We start from the raw sequence: 24348 nt of genomic DNA, 5'->3' as shown, positions 1-24348 counted from the left end.
AGTATTGATATAAATTACGTTCTCTATTTATTGATGTCAGTATTGATATAAATTACGTTCTCTATTTATTGATGTCAATATTGATATCAATTAGATTGTTATCGTCACGATATGGCTGCAATATTGGCAATGTGATGCTAAGTATTCACTCACTCACTCGATCAACATCTCGATACAGTAGACTTCTTTTATAACGAATTGACGGATGTAACGAACTACTGTTCTCACGACCAACAACTAGTTGCCCCTTTGGGTTAGAGATAACATTCGTTTACCTCAAACAAGACTTCTTAATTGTCTTCATATTAAACTCTCGAGATTTCCCGGCAGTGCTGTGGGTTTTGTTTGGTTGGCGGTACCTTACACTGTCAAGGATAGCTGTATGTCATACACAAAGTGAGTGAGTTTAGTTGACGCCGCAGTCAGCAATATTCCAGCGGTGTGTAGATAATCGAGACTGTAACAGACAATCCGGTGATCAACATCATGAGCATCGATCTACGCAACTGAGATACAATGACATGTGTCAACCAAGTCAGCGATCCTGACCACCCGATCCCGTTAGTCACATCTGATGACAAGCATGGGTTGCTGAAGATCAATGTTTACCCGGATCTTTACGGATTGATGCTGTGGTATGTGGAATTTCAGAACTAATGAACAGAAATTGAGCAATGCATAAAATCATGGTGGGAAACTACTATTATATTCCCAACATCATGCAACAGTAAGGAATTTATCGGTCAAAATATCAATATCATTCTTCCATGTACAGTTTGACTTGACAAGAAGGTCATATCCAATTACAAAAACGGCCTCTCGCAGATGAAGCCCTCAGCGTTGGTAGCGGTACCTGAAGCCCACATCCAGTCGACATAGTCGGCGTTGCTGGCAGGATTGACCATGTAGATGCGGTACTGGTACGAGCTGCTGGCAGGTTGTTTCGGACCCCACCTCGTGTACTTGACACGACCCATGTCCAGCCACGCCCACTCCTGGGTAGCCATGATGTAGTAGCCTCCCAGCCAGTAATAACTAGGATGAGTCGCCGCTGTCATAGCAACACACACGTTAGCACCTGATACCACAGGCTGTACAACATGGGCGGGCTTGTAATTATAGTATTATATAATGGGAAACGGTTTATCAATATATTAACACAGATATGTAGAACCTGTATTCCTTTGTACGCACGTGGGACTCCTTTAACGAAACAACAAAGGTCAACCTAAATTCCCGTTCTTTATCATTGCGGTAAGGTTGATTTAGTGAGGGTAATCTCAGTGCAATGGGAGATAAGGCTAACCTCGGTAAAGGTTGCTTCGTGAAATGTGCCTCTGGTCCATTGTAGGTCCTGTACTATTTTAAACTCAACAGGTACAGAAGTTTCCTGAAGCTTACCTGAGTCAGGTGCACTACATGTATGGAAACGCTTACAGAGGTGTACTACCTGTTTACCTTGGGGCTCTTCATCAACATATGTGTACTATCTGTATGTCAGGCTTAATACAACAGTGTATAACCTGTATGCATCTGCTACAGAGGTGTACTACCTGTATGTCTTGACTCACTTCTGCTACATAGGTATATTACCTGTATGCTCTGATTCTCACCTGCGACAGAGGTGTACTATCCGTGTGACGTGACTCTCATCTGCTACAGAAGCATATTACCTGTATGTCCTGACTCTCTTCTGCTACAAAGTTGTAGGTGTATGCCTTGACAGTACAGAGAGGTGTATTACCTATATGTTGCGGCCTTCACCTGGTATGGCGGTGCACTACCTGTATTTGTTGAAGTTCATTCGTTACACAGGTATTCGTGCAATATATATTAAAACTGATGTCCTACAGCAAATATATGTTAATATGGTAAAAGGGCGTAGTCCCTGGCATTCTTGAAGCTCACCTGGTACAGAGTTGAAGAGCCCCACAAGGAAGAAGTCTTCGGCCTGGTCGTCAACAGACGCGAGGTCAGCTCCACGTCGCTGGCAGTCCAGTCTGGCACTGTCCCATGTCAGTGTCCAGTTAGCCATGTAGAAACACGATTTTGGCCCGGCCACAAAAGTCGGGGGACACTCTTAGGAAGACAAGACAGAGACAATTGCAATTGTTTCGCGAGTGGGCTGCGTTTGTTTACATTTGAGATGCAATTCCTTCAAATTTGCTGTAATTCCTTCAATTACTTAGGGGGGCCTGAGAGAGGAACTGTTGTTAGATACGCAGAAGACTGTGATGGAGGATATCTATGCAAAGCTGAATGTGTTTGTGTGTAATCTACACTGATACTCAACACCAGTGCTCTGGGATATACACTGGTACTCCCATAGATGATAAACACTGATACTCAATACCAGTGCTTTGGGGTATACAATCTTACTCCCACATATGATATACACTGACACTCAATACTAGTGCTCTGGGATATACACTGGTACTCCCACTAATGATGTACAATAAAACTACCTGTAATATGGAATACACTCATACTCAAACACTGTGACGCCCAATGCCCGTGGATCCATGCAATGTACACCTCTACTCGCTGCCTGTGCTATGTAATATTTGGGTTGGGTGTTGAAGAGAATTTTCAAATTGCGATATTTTGCGATGCGAAAACAAAATATCTGATATCTATTGCAAGAATGTTTCTTTACAACCTAAAACCCACTTCTAATCGTGTTAATGCTTGACGTATATTGTAAAAACGTAGCAAAATCACTAAGCTTGATTAAGATTTATTAAAACTCTTAAACATGACAAAGTGTAAATGCAGCTCGACATTTGGCACAAATGAAACAAGGAAAAGAACTAATTAATATTAACACAGCAGTTACTTGTTTGCACTAATTTCTCCACTCTAACAACGACAACGACAACAAAAACTCAGAGGTCACTGATCATTAAGGAGTAAAAATTCAACACAGCCACATCACAAAAAATTGCGAAACACTTGAACAAAAATTAAGAACACAACTTCAAACCCAACTCAAGATGACTTCCAGCGTGAAAAACGGAAACATATACGAAGACGAATGCATGTCAAAATACCGGTTTTCGATCAGCGTATCGCAATACGTATTGTTTTCATGTCTGAACCGGTAAATACCGGTAAAGCGGTTATATTGTGCAACCCTATGTAATACACACCGATACTCACTGCCTGTTGTACGTGATATACGCTGACACAAATCGCCTGTTGTATGTAATACACACTGACACTATCTTTTTGTGATATGCAAAATTCACTGATGCTCACTGCTTGCGGTACATGATATGCACTGATACGCACTGCCTGTGGTATGTAATATAGCCTGATACTGCCTGTGGTATGTAATATACCCCGATAATCACTGCTCGTGGTACGTAATATACACTGATACTAACTTCATGTGGTATGTAGTATACACTGATACTGCCTGTGGTGCATGATATACACTGGCACTAACTTCCTGTGGTATGTAATATACACTGACACCCACTGCCTGTGATATGCAATATACACTGTTGTTACTCGCCAATGGAAGGTACTACAATGTACTATTGTTTACAACAATGTTACAATAGTGCAACACCGCTAGGCATATGGCTCCACAGTACCAATGCCTCTGTTGCATTGGTATTGGACCTGGCTTGACGGGCGAAAAACTGACAGTCATCACAGTGTCGGCAGTTTCTATCAAATTATGTTGGAGAGTAATAAACTCGCTTCCTATAATTACTCACGGCCTGTGGTACGTGATATACACTGATACTCACTTCCTGTGGTATGTGATATACACTTATACTCGCTGCGTGTGGTATGTAGTATACGCTGATATTCAGTACCTGTGGTAGGTGATATAAACTGATGCTCAATGCCTGTGGCATGAATATACACTGATACTCACTGTGTTATGTGCTGTACTGATATTCGCTCCATATGGTACGTGATATACATTGATGCCCAATGTTTGTGGAAAGTGATATACACTGACAAAAACTGCCTGTGATACGTGATATACACAAATACTCCCTGCCTGTAGTATGTAATAAAAACGGACACTCACTGCCAGTGATATGTTATATAAACTGATACTCACTGCCTGTGGTATGTCGTATAAACTGACACTCACTGCCTGTGGTTTGTGATATATACTGACTCCCACTGGCTGTGGTATATGTTAAACATTGGTACTCACTGCCTTGGTGTGTGATATATACTGATCCCCACTCGCTGTGGAATGTATTACACATTGACACTCACTGCCTGTTGTATATCCCACCCCGGGGTGACTGGCGTTGTTGCGGGACAGAGACCCCAGGCATAGATGGGAGTTGCAGTCGTCAGCGTCACAACACTCGAAGCAGTGGTTGCTGTCATCCTCCTCGTCCCCTGCTTCTCGTTTCCCCAGCAAGGTCGCAGCGTTAGAGAAAAGCTGACAGCGCTGAAAATATGCATACACAGTCTTAGCCTGCAGCGTAAATTATTGCTCAACAATATTGTGTCTGTACCCGTGGAGATCCGGGTAGGAATTGATCTTCAGCAACTCATGCTTGTCGCGAGAGGCAACTAACGGGATCGGGTGGTCAGGTTCACTGACGTGTTTTTTTTGCATGTCACCGTATCCCAGTTGCGAAGATCGATGTTCATGGTGTTGGTCACTGGGTTGTCTGGTCCATACTAGATTAATTACAGACCGCCTCCACATAGCTGACATATTAGTTATTGTTGCGCAAAGCGACTGTAAGATTAGACCGCCCTTTAAACACAACTTTGAAAAATAGCAACTTGCAAGCTTCTGTTCCATACTGAATCTTCTTATTGTAAGATAAAGTATAGAAGTTGCTATTTTTTAGACGTTGTGTTTAAAGAGTGGTCTAATCTTCTACAACGGGAGAGAATAATCCTGCATTGTGTGGAAATGTCGGGTGAGTTATAGGGTGAGTTACATATGTGTTGGAGAGTGGATTGTGGGAAGATGGCTAAAGCACCAGTCTTGTGATCCAGGGAGATCAATGTGCCGAGATCGAGTCAACGTGCGACCATATATAAAACCCTTGGAGTATAAGGGGTCTTTCACGGTTGTCATAACCCCTATTGTACAGTTCAGTACCCTGGGAATGAATACACAGTATGGATAGGAACACCATAGGTGCGCCTGCAAACGGCTGTATGATTCCCGGGGAGTTGATACTATGATGTGCCGTGGAGATTGACAACCAATGGTGGAGGCAAAAACAGAGCTATAGCTGGATCTTGGATGTGTAAATATTCCACCACGATAATAATAACCCGCGCGTTTTCGTAAATCAACCGAAGCTTCTGAATTCTCATGATGTTAAAAGACGCTTGTCCGTGTTTGATATACTCTTAAAAAAGTAGGGGTACTTCATTTTTTGAATTTACGATTAAAATATTTTGGAGATTTGTCGGAGTCAATCAATGTTGATATGATAATAATGAATGTTTTAAGAGTGCATCACCATTTGCACTTTCTTACAACCATAGTTATTTGGAATGTAGTCGCTTTTGAAAGATGATTATATGTATAGCATGTAATTTGCATGTATACGATTTTCATTTTAAAACAAACGACTAGAAACAAACACTAACAAATGTGTGATGCAAGATGAGTGTCAAATTCAATATTCTAAGTGATTTCTCGACCTTCTTGAAAAACGTCAAAATCAAGAATTGGATCCCATGAACGTGGACGTGGTTACTGCGTTGTGCACGTGCATATCGTGCGTTGTGTTTAGGGGTGATAATAGAGGGAAATGGCGGTACGGTCATAAGATGTCTGTCCTTGAAACGATTGTTAACGGTTACACTTCCTATTCAAATTGAATGTTCAGGTTCCCCTACTTTCTTTGAAGTGAACATGATAAGGGTGAGTGAGGTAAGGGAGGTCACTCGTATCAGCTTGAAACCACAGTCACTGACTGCAGTTATAATGGACGGGAAGACATCCTTTCTGTCAAAGGGATCATTATACCTCCCTTTCAGTCAGTTTTTCAATAACGGATTTCGCGCTAAATCACAATAAGACTGACTGCCATGATGCTGTGACACTGCCAACCCAACACTCAACACAGGAGGTGGTTTGTTACTCGCATTCTGATTGGTACGTTCAGCAGTGTTGGCTAGGCAATCAAGAGAATGGAAATGAAGGGTGGGTAATTTGAGACTGCATGGGAGAAGGACATACCAAGAGATTTTTACATGATGGAAATGCATGACTTGTAGTACAGGGGCATTAAATGATTATGACTAAAAAACTTTATTTAAATGACAAGATGATGCATAACATGACTAAAACATTAACGTAAGCTTGATACTAATCAGTTAAAAAGTATACTCAGTTCCAAAATCGTACCAGTGAATTCCTGATTACAAGGACTTACAAGTAAAATTCACGAACACACCTTTCACACCTTTCTTATCTATTTTACCTGTACCAACTCACGATGTGAATTTGGAGCGGTGACATAAAGTAATATAATGTTTATGTTACAAGTCTGCTGCTGTTTTAATACATTTGGTTACAGGGGAGTCAGTGCAATCACTGTAACAGCCTCTCTCAGTTGATAGTCCCGTGGTCAGTCTAAAAACTTTACTGGGAATATTCAGAGTATGTATTATGTGTAACAGGTTCACAGAGATGACGATAGACTGACTGTTCCTACAATGAGTAGATTTCTCGACCCAATACAGGTAGGTATAGATCTTTTATTTTGAAAGGTCAGGTAGGTACGTATAAGTGTTTACAAACAGAGATAGTGTCGCTCTTTTCTGATGGTAACTGACCATGGAAGGCCTCGTAAGAATACTGGGTGAGTGAGTGAGTAAGTAAGTTTAGTTTTACGCTGCACTCAGTAATATTCCAGCCATATGGCGGCGGTCTGTAAATAATCGAGTCTGGACCAGACAATCCAGTGATCAACAATATGAGCGACGATCTATGCAATTGGGAACCGATGACATGTGTCAAAAAAGTCAGCAAGCCTGACCACCCGATCCTGTTAGTCGCCTCTTACGACAAGCATAGTCGCAAAAAGAAAAGTGGAATAAAAGTTATGATCAGTAATATAATTGACTAAGATGCCGAAATTCACTGTCTTACTGAGGTGTAGATGAACCATTGTATTCTTTATGGATATATAGATTGGCATAAATACACACTAGAGTTTATGACGTTTGGATTCGGCTCAAAATATATACATGAAAGCGGCCAAACAGGCTGCTGTCTTTATATTTATACGTCGCAATATCTTTATTAGAGAAGAAGTTATGAGATATGAGCAGCTTTTAGTTAATTCGTGGCAAAGTAAATCATACTGTGATGAGATCACCACACCTGTTTATTCCACGGATGGTAAATATTACGTGTTGGGAGTATCTATTCTCCATACTGGATGTTGACAATAAAACCAACTTATATAAACGGATGTGCAGTACTGGAGACACAACTACGAGAGGGTGTCTTACTTGTTTCTGTTCACAGCCAAGATGGTAGCCCTGTTTGCCGTTGTGGTCTGTGAACTCCCTTGTGAAGCAGATCTATAACACAATGGGTGAGTGAGTGGGTTATATAACAGTGCCAACCCATTCTATTCGTAGAAGACCCAACCAACTGGATTACATAGGTGTTCTAGTCCATGGGATTATAGATGTGATTATAAGAGTGGGTTATATAACAGAGCCAACCCATTCTATTCGTAGAAGACCCAACCAACTGGATCACATAGGTGGTCTAGTCCATGGGGTTATAAGATGTCTCAACTACTGGATTATGTGGGTGTCCCGATCCATGAGATTATACACGTGTCCAAACTAGAGGATTATATAAAGATGACCCAACTAGTGGATTACATTGCTGATCCAAATTGGGGATTATATATGTGCCCCAACTATTGGATTATGTATGTCCCAGCACATGGGATTAAACAGGCGTCCCAACTTAAGAGATTGTAAAGGAGTCCCAACCCATGGAATTATATAGATGTCTCAGCTTCTGGATAATATAGCTGGACCAAATACTGGTCTATATGGGTGTTCCAACCCATTCGCAAAATGGGTGATACTAATATTACCGCCCAGTGGGTGATACTGAGGTTACTGACCAGATTGTGATACTGACGTTACCGCCCAGATTGCGATACTGACGTAACCACCCAGGTTGTGATACTGACGTTACCACCCAGATTGTGATGCTGACGTTACCACCCAGATTGTGATGCTGACGTTACCACCCAGATTGCGATACTGACGTAACCACCCAGATTGTGATGCTGACGTTACCACCCAGATTGTGATACTGACGTTACCGCCCAGATTGCGATACTGACGTAACCACCCAGGTTGTGATACTGACGTTACCGCCCGGATTGTGATACTGACGTTACCACCCAGATTGTGATGCTGACGTTACCACCCAGATTGTGATACTGACGTTACCACCCAGATTGCGATACTGATGTAAAGACCAGGATCGTGTGCTATTAACACCTAGAGGATGATACTGATGTTACCGCCCAGGTTATGATACTGATGTTACCGCCCAGGTTATGATACTGATGTTACCGAGCAGTCGGTGAGAATGATGTTACCGCTCAGTGGGTCATACTGATGTTACCGCCAAGAGGATGCTATTGATGTTATCGCCCAGTGGGTGATACTGATGTTATCGCCCAGTGGGTGAGACTAATAATCCCACGTACACTTGACGTACCTACCTCACCGTTTCCACATTTGGCCAATGTCAGACATTTGAAGGGTGCGTCTGTCTCGTGGCATTCAAAGCATCGCCTGTCTGAAGATGAGGAATAATACCATAAGGACATATCTTTATATGATTTCATTGAGTCAGTGTTTATCCATGGGTGCACCTGGAAAGTCCGTATGGTGGACTGCAGATTAAGCCTCACGAAAAGAGGGTAAAGAGGTGCACCGCCGGGCGTAGAGATGGTACATCAAGGGGCTTTCAGGGCAGAGATGAGATCTAAGGTACTGGTAATAGTAAGGTTATATCGTCTTATAATATGTCAGATAGACGTAAATCAACGTCTCGTACTTATGACGTTCTGTCATCATTCTGACAAAGACAAAACAATTTCTATAGATACATTATAAGGTTGTATCGCCTTATCATAACGGATGTGACAGACATCATATGTCAGGTAGACGTAAATCAGTGTCTTGTACTTATGACGTTCTGGCGTTTAGACAAGTCCTCTTCATCTGTACCGCTGATGACGTCACACATCAACAGGAGGGTCATCATCTAAATGTCAATATCACACAGCCAATCACTGAGCAACCAATCGGTGGCCTGGATAACAGTATCTAACAGATATTGGACACCGGGAATCTGTGTGTCAACCAACACCTACAATCAAACTGAGAGATGGATTTACAACATGTTTAGATCAAATTCAAAGACATTCCACCATAGTTCATTTAAGCTGAAGGAAAGGTAGAGTTTTAGGAAAGTGATTATCAGCAGTGACACATTCTCGAGGAACAACTCACCAACAGCGTTAAGTCCGCCATGTTGGTTCGTCTTGGGCTGGCACACATCGCTGGAAGGTGGAACTCTTATCGCTAGTAAGTCAATGTACAACAAATAGATAGCAGGCTATGGCCACGACTGATAAGAACTGGAACAGCTTCTTAAGTTGCACCCGTTAACTGTTTTTTATGATGGTCAGGTGGAATGCTGTGCAAGGGAGTGCCTTTCTGCTTCTCAAATGGAGGATTACAGAGAAATGTGATCACAGTTAAATGTGACAGAAATACGATGATATATCATGCTGAATACGACGACGGTGTAAAGGGAAGCACAATAATAATATTAATAATAAAATAATAATACGTCCATTTGAATAGCAGCCTACATCCAATCACCAAGTGGTTGATTATGGCGCTGACCTATATAGATAATTACAAAACAGAAGTTCGTTTAGAGGTCACAGTGCTTTTTGAATAGGAAAGTTTTTAAGTTAGACTTGAAGCTGACTACTGAGGGGGATTCTCTGAGAGACACATGCAGATTGTTACAGAGGATAACCGACAAAAAGGAAACATGTCGGTGTCCAAATGCTTCAGACGTGCATTTGGGACGATGAGCATCGGCTGATTGACTGATCTCAAAATCCTAGTTAGAACGTACTCTCGGACACGACTGGAGCGATATGATGGGGATTGCATTGTTTAGACCCGTTGTTAAGACGCCCACGTTCACAGAGCAACCTTAGTTACAATCAATCTCAGACCCCAATAATCAACTTTACAACTTTGGGACATTCTAAGTATCTTCTGTCCTAGCTAGACGATGTAGCCAGTGCAGACCCATGAGGACTGAGGTGATGTGGCTGTCCTTGGTGGTTCTGCAGAGCAATCTGGCAGCTGCATTTCAGGGTTATAAACGCTATTGTATACTTGAAACATAAGGTTCCGTAATCTGTGAGAATAAACATTAGACTAATATCACATGCATTCAAGTATTATGTGACACACGTGAACTCAAGCATAATGTGAGACACGTGCAATACAGTTAGTGTGCAGCACAGGAGCTCCAGTACAATGTTAGTGACTTAGTGAGTTAGAAGTTTTCCTCACATCGGCATCTACAAGCTAATCAATTCAATTCTAGTATTAGTCTTTGTGAAGACTAGTAGCACAAACATCAATATTACACGTAACACCAGTTTAACACAAGCTATAGACCACCAGTCACCAAAGCCAGACCACCTTGCTGGGGATCATGAGGACTTGCAGTATTTGGGCTTTCTACAGGAACCCAGCAGGATTTAAGCATAACTGTAACCACTGCCAGTCAGCTATCCATTGATAAGAAAATACATGTCAAAATATGTAAGCCTGAAATACTGGCTCTCTGCAAAATACCACAATACCCTTCGACTAATGTGCCATCATCAATCTTTTCACAATACTTCAACTTGTGAGACATGTGCACTACACTATGATGTGATATACGTACACTCCAGTTTAATGTGAGATGCAAATAATAAATTGAGAGACACAATCACTCCAGTATAATGTGAGACACGTGCAGTCTAGTATAATGTACAACACGTGAGCTCTACTATAATGTAGCATACCTGTAGTCCAGTTTATTGAGAGACATGGGCTCTGTGATATAACGTAAAGTGTGAGAAACGTGCACTAGTGTATAATGTGAGATGCAATTACTTTGATGCAATTTGCGACACGTGTACTCAAATTGAGAAACATAAGCACTCCAGTATGTGGCGATTTTAATGCTCGGACTAGTAATGAAAACAATCCTATTTACGTAGACCGTGGTGATCTTGGTCATGATGATGTCTGTACAGATGTAGAATGTTCCTGTTGACCAGCGCGTGTCCCACGACAGTGTGGTTAACAAATTCGGGCGTGTGTTACTGAATCTGTGTTACGTCTGCCGCTTGTTCATAATGATCGGCAGAGTAGGAGGAGACAGAGTTGGAGAGTTTACATTTGTTGGAGAAAATGGCTCAAGTGTCGTTGATTATTTTCTTGCATCTGCTGATTTGTTTGAATTCGTAGAAAAATTAAATGTTGATGATAGACCTGATTCTGACCATTTCCCTCTGGAGTTGTCGCTCACGTTCCCTCCTACATACCAGTCTAACCGGACAGTGGATTGCGCTTAGAGTTTTAGCAAATTTGTATGGGGTGCTTCGAAACAGGATGATTATATAATGTTTCTCAAAGGACGTCTGGATGCCAATAAAGAGTTAATATTTAGTAAATTAGAGACTTCTCTTCAAGAGGGCATAAACAAGTTCATAAAGTGTATTTTAGATTCGGCAGCTTGTATCAGGAGACAGTTACGACAAGGTGATCCAGACCGTAAACCAAAATTCAACGAGGAGTGTATAGTAGCTAGATCGGAATCTAGGAAGGCCCTTTGGCAGTTTAGACGTTATCGCTCTGTGCAGAATCGTAGAAGGAATTGTAAAATCAGAAATAAATATAAGAGTGAATGTAGAGTTTTCAAGCGTGAAGTGCAAAACACAAGGCTATCTCCACTGAATAGTACCCTCCACAGTCCAAGGTTATTTTGGCAAAATATTCGCACCCTCCAAACAGGCTCCCTGCCCTTATCGAGTATATCACAGGCAGAATGGTGTTGCCACTTCAGGGACTTGCTTTCTAAAGACGATATTATCTATGATGCACATGTTGATACAATAGATACAGATCATGGATGTGACGAGTTTAGTGATGTTGATAAGTCTCTGCTTGAGTCTCCTACTGCAGAATTAGAAATAGTTAACGCTGTATCTTGTCTTAAAGCTTGAAAGCCTGCTGGTTATTCCAAAGATGATCAAAACTGCCTTGTCTGAGACAATGGCGCTCCTTATTAAAAAGCTTAACCTGGTATTTGACTCTAGATGTTTCCCGTCTGAATGGGTTAAATCAATAATTGTTCCAGTATTCAAAAATGGAAACACAAATAACCCTAACAATTATCGGGGCATCTCTGTGACAAGTATCGTTGGTAAAACGTTTGTATCTATTATCAATAATAGGCTAACACAGTGGTCAAATATTAGAGACCTGATTCCAGATTCACATGCTGGGTTTAAAAAAGAATACTCAACCTTGATCATATTTTAACTCTATACTCAGTAGTTGAGCGATGTTTAACGTTTAGTAAAAGAAAAATGTATTTTTTGTAGCTTTTGCTGATTTTAGAAAGGCTTTTGATTCTGTAAATACAAATATACTGCCGAAATGTCATAGAAATAGCGGTCTTAAAGGCCAAATGTTTGATATCATTAGATCAATGTATTCAAATGTAGAGTCTTGCGTTCGATGTGATAACGTTTTCAGTGACTATTTTGACTCCCCTGTTGGTGTACGACAAGCCCCATACTTTTTTCATTCTTTATTAACAGACTATATTTTTACATTATACACTCTAGAAGACATGGTATCCAGTTATCTCCTGATCTTGTTGAACAATTTATTTTACGTTTTGCCGACGATGTGATCCTAATGTCAAGCACTGTTATTGGCCTTCAGGGGCAAATTAATAGACTATCACATTGTTCAGATAACTGGCGGCTTGATGTTAATCTTGAAAAGACCGTCTTTTCGTATGGGTGGCCCAACGGCAGCTATAGAGAAATGGTACTTTGAAGGTGAACGTATGACCGTTGTCAATGAATATAAATATCTGGGGATATTATTCACACATACACTAAACCTGAATAAATCTATTATTAATTTGGCAAGTAGAGGGAAAAAGGCTTTACTACAATTGCTCTCTGTTATACCGAAGTTGGGGGTTGTTGGTCCCAGTATATTTTTCAAGTTGTTTGTTTCCCACGTGCAGCCTATTCTCCTCTATGATCTGAAATCTGATGCTTCAAGAAATTTTATGGCATTGAAAAGGTTCACCTTCTTGCATGTAAAAGCTTTCTAAGTGTCGGTATGTCTACCCCTAACACTACGATGTACGGTGAATGTGGGAGATTCCCTTTGTACAAAGTTTCTTACTCTCGCTGGTTAAAGTACTAGTTTAAAATAATAAATATGCCAGTGTCTAAATAAACTACAATATGACTGTTCATGTTGATAATATTGGTAAAAACACTTGGGCAACCCATATTCGTAGTCTTTTGTTTAGATACGGCTTTGGATTTGTCTGGTTATCCCAAACCCTGGGCGATGTTAATGCATTTATCAAACATTTTCGTAATGCTTTCATACGCCTGAGACTTGGTCTAAATGAGTTATATATCAACCATCTGTTATAAAATAATATAAAATTATATAATGAAATAAGACTTTCATCTGTTATAAAATAACATAAAATTATATAATAAAATAAGACTTTCATCTATTATAAAATAACAAAGGCTCTGTCCATTCTGTAACACTGTTGAGAATGAATTTCACTTTTTATCTATTTGTCCTGTATGTAATGATTTAAGGCAGATGTATTTCCCGCCCTGACTACGATCATGCAAGAATGTTACAAAACTTTATTCAATACGTTCAAGTAAAGCATCCCTATTACAACATGAGACAGCTCTATTTATTCATCATGTGCTCATATTGAGAAGAGATTCACTGTAACGTGTCATATGTTGTATATGTTGTACATACTATACATATATATTTTGTATATGTACTTACAATAAAAAGCCACTACGCTAGTCTTAAAAGGCGACTAACGGGATCGGGTGGTCAGGCTCACTGACTTGGTTGACACATGTCAAGGGTTCCCAATTGCGCAGACCGATGCTCATGAAGTTGACCACTGGATTGTCTGGTCCAGACTCGATTATTTACAGGACCGCCGCCATATAGCTGGAATATTACTGAGTGCGGCATAAAACTAAACTCACTCACTCACTACTTGTCAGTACGGTGACCTTGACTTTGTACGGCGCTCTCTTCAAGCACAACAGACATATCTTCCCTTTCAAATCGCCTCATGTCATTTAACTGATCGAGAATTAGATCTTGGTTAAAAGCAATCTTACTTCTTGCCGCAGGAGGCACCTAACGGGTAAGGATATTAGGCTCGCGGGCTTGTTTGATGCATGTCGTCGTTTCGCGATGGACGCTCATCATAACCTGGATTGTCTGGTCTATTATTTACACACAGCTCTCATTTAGCTGGAAATATCAACAACACAAAAACAAACATCAACATTTACGAGGTCGCATGTAATACCAACAATCATTCATAGCTATGTTTTGTTGACATCATATCCGACTACTGTGTCCTCATCTCACAGATGTAGTTGTACCCCGAGGTGGCGGTATTGCTAGACCAGACCCAGTTAGTGATGCCCGAGTTCTGCTGGGGATTCAACAGGGCGATCGTGTAGCTGTAGGACTGGTAGCGGGGCTGAGAGGGGCCCCAGTTGGTGTACGTGACGGGAAGGTAGTCGGGCCAGGTCCACGAGGAAGTGGCAGTCACGTAGAACCCGCCGATCCAGTAGGCTGCTACCTTCGTCTCTGAGAACAGACAGTCGGTGTTTGCAGATTAGGCTGAATGAGTATTGTGTTACGCCGTTTTAAACTATATTCCAGCAATATCACAACGAAGGACATCAGGAACAGGCTTCACAAATTGTACCCATGTGGGTAATGGAACCCGTGACTTCAACATGACACTTTAACCACTGGGCTACAGCACCGCTCAGATCAGGTTGGATGTGATGACGGTGTTCGTATTAAAATCGGACATACATAAGATGATTAGACGTGCACTAGTTTTTTTAGATAAAATGAGACTTGTGTCAGTAATTATAAATCAAATCAGATTTGTGTCAGCCGTCAGATGTATTTCAGTGTTGAGATCAGACGTGTCAGTGCCCAGTTGAGACATATGTCAGTGTGCTGGGGTGGTCAAACGTTTTCGTAGATCAAGTCAGGTAAGGCTTGACAATGCCCGTAGACATAATCATTCCTGTGTTGTGTTGACTGTCTTCTGAGAACACACATGTGTTGTGCTTAACAATGCCCCTGAATATGACCTGTCCTGTGTTGTGTTTGATTGTCTTCTGAAAACACACATGTGTTGTGCTTAACAATGTCCCTGAAAATGACCTGTCCTGTGTTGTGTTTGACTGTCTTCTGAGAACACACATGTGTTGTGCTTAACAATGCCCCTGAATGTGACCTGTCCTGTGTTGTGTTTAACTGTCCTCTTAGATCTGGCATATATTGTATTTAACAATGCCCCCAGATAAGACTAGACCTGTGTTGTGTTGTGTTGTGTTTAACTGTCCTCCTAGATCAGCCATATGTTGCGTATGATAATGCCCCTAGATAGATTCACTCCAGTTTTGTATTGTGTTTAAAGGTATTCATGAATCAGCTGTACATTGTGTTATCCAATCACATCAAAACGTGAGTCCAAACATACATATACTCACTTAAAGTGGAGATAAGCAGTTTAGTTAGGACGTCATTTTCTGTCTGTGTTTCCACGGAAACAAGTTCCGCCCCCAGTGCCCTACACGCGGCCAATGCAGATATCCAGGCCTTGGTATCGTTTGAGAAGTAGTAGCAGGAGTTACCTCCCTCGTAGAAGCTCTGCGGACATCCTGCCAAAGATAGCGAATTCTTTTGACATCATCAACGTATGAGGCGCAGAGGCGCTGTTGTCAGAGACATGGTGGGGTTTGTTTCTTTGATGTTATACGTCGCACTGAGATGCATTCTAAGTATATGGTGTCGGTCTGTAAATAACTTCAAATCCAGTGATCAACAGAATGAGCACCTACGCACATGGAGTATGACGACATGCAGCAGCCAAATCAGCAATCAAGCCGATCCCGTTAGCCACCTCTTACGGCAAACATACAGAAGACCACCTCTAACGCTCATCTTCTTGGGCCTTATAGAAGTAAATCGCTAGTTGCTGTATTTGAAGTACTCACATTCTATCAGTGCAAACGTACATATGACACAAAGGTGTTTGAGGTATTTACCGAGATAGATATCAACAGTGTCTTTTTGGAGTTTGGAGTACTCTGTATGGCAAGGTACTGCCTGCCCATCCTCGATCATCAAGTGTGTTTATCTCATTTGAGTCCTGATATATACCCCTGGTTCATTCTCCACTATATCGTCTTTTAGAACGTGACGTCATCATCTCTACCTCTTTTATCAGGGACCTCACATAAAAGGACTTCATATCGTGCGTGAAAATTTAATTTTCAAAACAATTCGTGCTTTTTTTCTTTCGCTATTTCAATTGATCCCCAAACACCATGTGCATACCATCTTTTCTCCGTCAGTTTAGTCCCGATTCAAAGCAGTGCTGGGTCAAAGGTATTTGTCTGAAGAGAACTTAGATGTAATACCAGTGACGAGCGAAGATGCACTTCGCCTACTTACCTGCTCCTGATGTTGGCGTGACAGATGAGGCTGATCCGATTTGATTGATGGCGGAGGGGCACAACTGACTGTTACAGCCATTCGTCTCACAGCAGTCCATGCACGCCTGAGGGTCGGGCTCTGTCTGGTTGCTGGGCAGCAGGCACGCCTTAAGGCAGACGGAACATGGCATCAGTCCAGGTTTGACTCTGGTTTTGGGGTCACGCGCCAATTTGCAGGTGATATATGGGTGTATTGGTGATTCTGTTTCCACGCTGCGTTTGTCAATATTTCAGCAATATCACGGTTGGGGATACCAGAAATGGGCATCACACATTGTACCCATGTTGGGAATCGAACCTGGGTCTTCGGCGTGACGAGCAAATACTTTAACCACTAGGCTACTCAGGCGTCCCATATATGGAGGGAACATGGGTCAGTGCGCTAGGGTTTGGTGCTACTGACGCATGTCGGCTGGACCGGGTGTGCATGTGCTATGTCAAGCAGGACAGTGAGGATGGAATGTGACAGGATGAAAGTATGACAAATTTTAGCTGGGATGTTTGGTAACGTGGGATGTTCCTAACCTGCTGAAACTCACAGCCAAGATTGAACTTCAGCTGCCCGGTTGAGTCAACGAACGACCGCGTGAAACACACCTGGAACAAGACAACTAACAGGTAACATCGTGTCTGCAACACCTGTGCAATCTGTGATCACCTCACACATAACACCTGAAACATAATTAAATCTGTAACACAGGTGCAAACTGTGGGCACCTCACACATAACACCTGAAGCATAATTGCATCTGTAACGCAGGTAAAACCTTTAACAAGTTCACACATCAAACCTGTCAACGTCCTTTACACCTGTGACGAAATTCACACCTATACATCAGGTAAAACCTGTGATCTCTTGCACAGAACACACCTGTATCATTATCACTTATGCAACACAGGTAATGTTCTATGGATGCACTTCTTCACTGCAATTGGTGCGATGTGTCTGTGTATATACTGACATCGTTATCAAGCAAGTGACGGCGTTAGTATTTACACTGAAAAGTCGCATTCATTGAATAGAGAAGTTGACAATCCACTGAACCTGCTGTTTCCTTCTTTGTTACAAGTTTAAAATGTCTCTGAAAGAAACACGGGTAAACCGTGTGATATACTAAATGTCACTCACTCACTCACTTCACTCACTCACCCAAGCACCCACCTTCTCACTCACTCACTCACCCACCCACCTTCTCACTCACTCACTCACTCACTCACTCACTCACCTCATCGTGACCACACATAGACCAGTGGTCACACAGTCGGGGGTCACCTACAGCATGACAGTCAAGGCAGCGGAGATCTGCAGGTACACAAACAAAGCTGACTTAGTCTTTTCGTTGTACACTAACTGTTGTTGGTCAGCTCCACTACCTGTATAGGTACTGCTGCTTTTGTTGGCTTCACTCTATGTCTACTAACAGTTGTTTTTTGCCGGCTATTGGTTGTTGTTGACCACCGTGGCCATCTTGTTTACTGACTATAATTAGGGCTGATGTTTAGCCAAGCGGTTAATGCGTTTACTCGTCACGCCAAAAATCCTTTTCCGATTTCTCAGCTGGGTACAATACCTGAAGTCCATTTCTTATGTCGCCAGCAGTGATATTGCAGGAATATTGTCACAACGGTGTAAAACCGCACTCGCTCACTTACTGTGAGTGGTTGTTGCAACTGGAGCTGTCACTGCACCGCAGAGGCCACTGTTGCAATCGTCGGTGTTGCAGCACTCAAAGCAGGTGTGCGTGTCCCTCTTTCCAAGAAGGGCAGAGAGGCGCCTGTATATGTCACACCTCTGCGGACAGAATCCGAGACATGACTTATGTCTGAATGTGTGAAATATAAGGAAAGCTACAGTCGTTATGTCGAAGGAGAACCCATTAGGATTGGGAACAGAATATGTCTTCATCAAACCATTTCCGTCGAAAGAGTCGACTAACTGGATAATGTGTCGGGCTCGGTGATTTTGCTGACACATGTCATATTATCCAAACCGCCAAGACCAGTGCTATTGATCTTGATCGCTGGATTAGCTGGTCCAAACTCATTTATTTACAGTTGCCGTCAAATAAGTTGGAATACTGCCAAGAGCGGCTTTAAAACAATAAAACATGTATTAAAAGAGACATGATAGAACACACATGGATCAGGAGGGGCTTGTGTGTAAGTGCAGAGAATATCCTACTTACAGACTTGAGCTCGCAACCCATGTGGTAGCCACGGATCATGTTCCTGTTGTAGTACTCTCTGGTATAGCACTCCTAGAACACAGATACAACACACATTTAGGATCAGATGTTGTTCACAGATAGAACAGACAAGGATCAAATGTCGAACACAGATAGACTACACATGGATCAGATGTAGAACACAGACAGAACACATATGGATCAGATGTTTAACACATGCAGAACAAATATGGATCAGATGTTGAACACAGAACACAAGTGGATCAGATGTTGAACACAGACAGAACAAAACGAGATCAAATGTCTAACACAGACAGAACACACATGGATCAGATGTTGAACACAAATATCTAACAAACATGCATCAATGTTGGACACATATCAAAGGTAGCACAAGGCCAAACACAGAACATAACTGGAATGTAGAACACATGTGAGCTACATAAAGAACACAAGTAGAACACATGTGAGCTACATAAAGAACACAAGTAGAACACATGTGAGCTACATAAAGAACACAAGTAGAACACATGTGAGCTACATAAAGAACACAAGTAGAACACATGTGAGCTACATAAAGAACACAAGTAGAACACATGTGAGCTACATAAAGAACACAAGTAGAACACATGTGAGCTACATAAAGAACACAAGTAGAACACATGTGAGCTACATAAAGAACACAAGTAGAACACATGTGAGCTACATAAAGAACACAAGTAGAACACATGTGAGCTACATAAAGAACACAAGTAGAACACATGCCAACCATAAGTATATCACAGTTACGAGGACGGAAATAACAAAGATATTCCACAAGACTAACTTAAGGGAGCCGTCAAATAGCAGGTAGATGAGGGCTATAAACGCCTTGAACATAAAATACAGGCAGAAAACATGTAGAACCAGCGCAGACAAAAAGTAATATGCAGGTAAAACGGACATTTGGAGTCATAAGAGTTAATAACGTTTAGTGATATAGTTGCTTGTACGATGTGGTTACTCGACTCTCGTGACACTTTAGACAGACGTTACTGTGGCAATTTCATTTTAGTGAATAAGTATTGTATTTTGGTAAACTTACTTCCTCCTCTCCGCAAGAAACCCACATGCTGCATTCCGAGGGCGAGGCCACTTCATGACACTCGAGACATCGTATACCGTTATAATCCGGCGCTAGATGAGATATATGTGTATATGCATGACTGTAAAGACATCGTGTGCCGTTATACTGTCACATATTCATAACAGTAAAGACATCGTCATACACCGGTGGTAGGTGAGATATGTGTATATATGCATGGCCGTAAAGACATCGTGTACCGTTATACTGACACATATTCATGACTGTAAAGACATCGTCATACACCGGTGGTAGGTGAGATATGTGTATATATGCATGGCCGTAAAGACATCGTGTACCGTTATACTGACACATATTCATGACTGTAAAGACATCGTTATACACCGGTGGTAGGTGAGATATGTGTATATATGCATGGCCGTAAAGACATCGTGTACCGTTATACTGACACATATTCATGACTGTAAAGACATCGTTATACACCGGTGGTAGGTGAGATATGTGTATATATGCATGGCCGTAAAGACATCGTGTACCGTTATACTGACACATATTCATGACTGTAAAGACATCGTTATACACCGGTGGTAGGTGAGATATGTGTATATATGCATGGCCGTAAAGACATCGTGTACCGTTATACTGACACATATTCATGACTGTAAAGACATCGTTATACACCGGTGGTAGGTGAGATATGTGTATATATATAAATTTCTACGACATGTATAGACATGGAAGGGGATGAAGATCAATGTTTGATTCGACAAAATCACAGTTCACTTGCAATACATATTTTAGGAATCAGTGCGAAGGTAAGAGTTTATCATGATGTCTGATATGGTACATCTCCAGAATTAGTAACAAACACATTGGCTTTATAACTCCACATAAAGTATTAGACTGTTAAGTTGAGGTTAACATACTGGGCTTGTTTCACTTACTGGTTGTGGCATTACTCTCAACGTCGACGGCGCCCTGCACAAACAGCAGCAGCTGGAACAAGCGTCACACATCTTCTCATCTGCTTCAAATACAGTCTCACCCAAATACAACCATTGGCAACCAACATAACTCAAGGTACCCAAAGACAACCATTGGCGACCAAATACAACTGAAGGTACCAACTACAACCATTGGCAACGAAGCATGACTGAAAGTACCCAAATACAACCATTGGCAACCAAATATGAATGTAGGTACTCATGTGCAATCATTGACAAGTATAACTGAAGGTACCAAATATAACAATTGACAACCATATTTTCCATGAGAACTTTAACAATACCTTTTACGGTCGAGTGAATGATCAGTCGGTATCAGGTCTAATCCGTGTATGTTTGTGCTCCAACCACAAGTTTCACCATGACAAGTGAAATCATGGATTGATCAAGATTCATATTGTCGTTGATAGTAAGACTTTCCTGTCTACAACATTGCAACCAAATTACTTTCAACATTACAAGACTAATTCCAAATATAAATAAAATATGAATTATTAATGTTAATATGAAAAATTAATTTGTGAATCTTCAGATACACAGGATGAAAGAGGTGGTTGTATTTGTTTATCGGTTCATTTACGGTAATCCGGGGTCAGCGAAGTTACGGTCAGTTGAATACTACTGACGGAACTGTACAACTGCAGGATAATAAAATGAGTCACAATCGAATCTTATTTTCATGTTCGTTGTTAGGCACATTATCCGGATTTAGAAACAAAAGCTTTGAACGAAATGTATTTAATTCTAATGACGGAATAGCATTTTACCACTACAGCCTGAAATATCGTGTTGAGTATCTATACATTTCTGTAAGGATCTGAGTCAGTATTTCCAGTTTCCAGTTGTACAGTGAGATGCCACCGGCATTAAAGTTTGAACTTACCACGACAGTGAGTGCTGTATACATGCTGACACCTATCACAGACTTGTCAACAATATGATCTAGGTCAGAATTACAGCAAATGTTTCACATCCCAAAATATATATAGGTGTCGCCACCGTACACGCAGCACGATCGGACCAGCGCACTTATTTGCATACTCGACCCGTGATGGTCCCGGGGTAGAATAGGCCTGCAGCAACCCTTGCTTGCCATAAAAGGCGACTATGCTTGTCGCAAGAGGCGACTAAAGGGATCGGGTGGTCAGGCTCTCTGACTTGTTGACGCATGTCATCTGTTCCCAGTTGTGCAGATCGATGCTCGTGTTGTTGATCACTGGATTCTCTGGTCCAGGCTCGATTATTTACAGACCATATAGCTGGAATATTGCTGAGTTCCTTGTAAAACTAAGCTCACTCACTCACTTGCATACTCATTAAGTCTCCTTATGGCCTCGGGGCAGTATAAGTGTATAGCCCAACATTATAGCCCTGTATGATTGTAGGATAAGTATATCTGTATAGGTGTTCATAAATACGCAACTGTATGAGTGAGTGAGTGAGTGAGTGAGTTTACCTTTACGCCTCTTTCAGCAATATTCCAGCAACATCATGGCGGGGGATACCAGAAATGCGCTTCACGTATTGTACAGATGTGTCCAGTCGAACCCTGGTCTTCTGCATGGCGAGCGAACGCTTTGACCACTACACTACGGCACCTTCCACTTAGTATTAGGTAGAGCTAATGTACGTACACACGTACTATTATGACGCTGTACTATACATGGTTACTACCTTGAGTAGCAATTTGCAAGCTAGGAAGTACATAGTAAGTTCTTGGATAACAGCTTCTTAATTTCGACGTTATGACGCTATACTATCTTCAGCCAGTACATGTCTATATTTATTCAAAAAGAAACGGAATTATCTTGTGCCAGTATATCTATGCGTATTCAATATGAAAGTTTATTATCTTGAGCCAGTCCATGCCTATATTTATTGATCTGTTTTATCTTGAGCCAATACGTGTCTTTACGCATTCAGTATGAATCTGTATTATCTTGTGAGAGTACGTCTATACGTGTTAAAAATAAATCTGTATTATCTTGAGCTAGTACATGTCTATACGTATTCAGTATGTATTGTCATGATCCATTACGTGTCTATATGTCTTCAGTTTGACCCTGCATTGTATTGGACCTGGCGCATGTACATGCGTATTGATTATGGTATGACAAGCAAACGTACCTCCGTATTCATTAGAAGTGTCAAGATGATATATTCATACGTCATGGCACCGTGATATGTCACTCCGAGATCTCGAATATATTTCCTCTCCCTTAACAAGAACCAAACTATTATTCAGCGTTCTCTATGTGCTCATATCTTATCTCCTGGGCGAGGTTGCAGCCCGGCGTGTCGGACATACTGATAGACCTGCACCAGTCATTATCCCACAACCGTCCTTGACGCGGTCAGACATTGTATTCGTAAGGCATTTCGCAATACAGAGTAACGTCCCCTTGGACACTATAACACAATATATTGGTGTTTCTAATAAAATAATTCTGTTTGTCAACGTCAGACCTGCTTCGCTTTAGACTTCCAATATTTCACGTGGACTCTTCGAACATGAGAATGATACCACAGGGAATAAAAATATAAGACAATATAAGAAATAATAGCCATAAAAAGTAGATGTACGATAATGAACACCGGGGGAGTATAATGCCGGTGCTGAAGTACAACTGTCGATCATATGACGCCCCCAAAAGATGTTGAAGGACACAGGCGTCAGACTGGAAATTTCAGAGTTTTTGTGCATTAGTATTTCATAATAATAACACGACCATTCAAACATTCACTCGACCGAGCACAGTTGGTGTGGGTATCCTTATGAGGCATGGCGAACTGCATTCCATTCCTCTTGTAGCACCTTGCCAAGTTCAGCCAACGTAGTCAGCGGCACATGATGCATGTCTCAGATATGTATGTACAGCGCTCGCTCAGCCATTCTAAGGATGTAGCGTTGTTGGCAGTGACCACTGTCGATTAGCACACAGAGGACACTGTCACGCTGATGATGATATTTATGACACAGCATGTACAATGTGAACCCCCACACAGCCCCATCTACGTACAAAGTATGTGTCAGCCCCCTGCATGTCATGTACAAAATCGTCGCCCCCCTTACTTCCCCCGCCATCCCATAATGGTTATATTCACACTCACACACACATACACACACACACACACACATACCCACAGACACACCCA

The 24348-nt window shown here is 41.6% G+C and overlaps 3 protein-coding genes across 4 annotated transcripts in view; all 3 read right to left on the bottom strand.

Annotated features, from left to right (window-relative positions):
* The window catches only part of LOC137259203 (superkiller complex protein 8-like), a 440560-nt gene that overhangs the window by 55533 nt on the left and 360679 nt on the right, over positions 1 to 24348 (bottom strand). The window lies entirely within an intron of this gene.
* LOC137259947 (uncharacterized) lies at positions 685 to 9906 on the bottom strand. Its single transcript, XM_067797602.1, has 7 exons — positions 9514 to 9906; positions 9187 to 9265; positions 8718 to 8794; positions 7471 to 7542; positions 4246 to 4426; positions 1909 to 2079; positions 685 to 1051 (listed from the first exon to the last, which is right to left on the bottom strand). Exons 1-7 carry the CDS (start codon positions 9559 to 9561, stop codon positions 804 to 806), a joined length of 876 nt encoding a protein of 291 aa, XP_067653703.1. The 5' UTR covers positions 9562 to 9906; the 3' UTR covers positions 685 to 803.
* Positions 14680 to 23452, bottom strand: LOC137259945 (uncharacterized). Of its 2 annotated transcripts, none has more exons than XM_067797599.1 (10): positions 23320 to 23452; positions 21133 to 21184; positions 20189 to 20280; positions 19105 to 19176; positions 18572 to 18710; positions 18145 to 18221; positions 17445 to 17516; positions 16879 to 17026; positions 15912 to 16082; positions 14680 to 14988 (listed from the first exon to the last, which is right to left on the bottom strand). In XM_067797599.1, exons 1-10 carry the CDS (start codon positions 23362 to 23364, stop codon positions 14744 to 14746), a joined length of 1113 nt encoding a protein of 370 aa, XP_067653700.1. In that variant the 5' UTR covers positions 23365 to 23452; the 3' UTR covers positions 14680 to 14743. The 2 variants fall into 2 exon arrangements, with proteins under 2 accessions (XP_067653700.1, XP_067653701.1); XM_067797600.1 differs by lacking the exon at positions 23320 to 23452 and adding an exon at positions 22076 to 22223.

This window comes from Haliotis asinina, chromosome 13 (assembly GCF_037392515.1).
Source record: "Haliotis asinina isolate JCU_RB_2024 chromosome 13, JCU_Hal_asi_v2, whole genome shotgun sequence".
Taxonomy (NCBI): Eukaryota; Metazoa; Mollusca; class Gastropoda; order Lepetellida; family Haliotidae; genus Haliotis; species Haliotis asinina.
The sequence above is the reverse complement of the archived record's forward strand: the minus strand, read 5'-3'. Positions and strand labels throughout refer to the sequence as shown.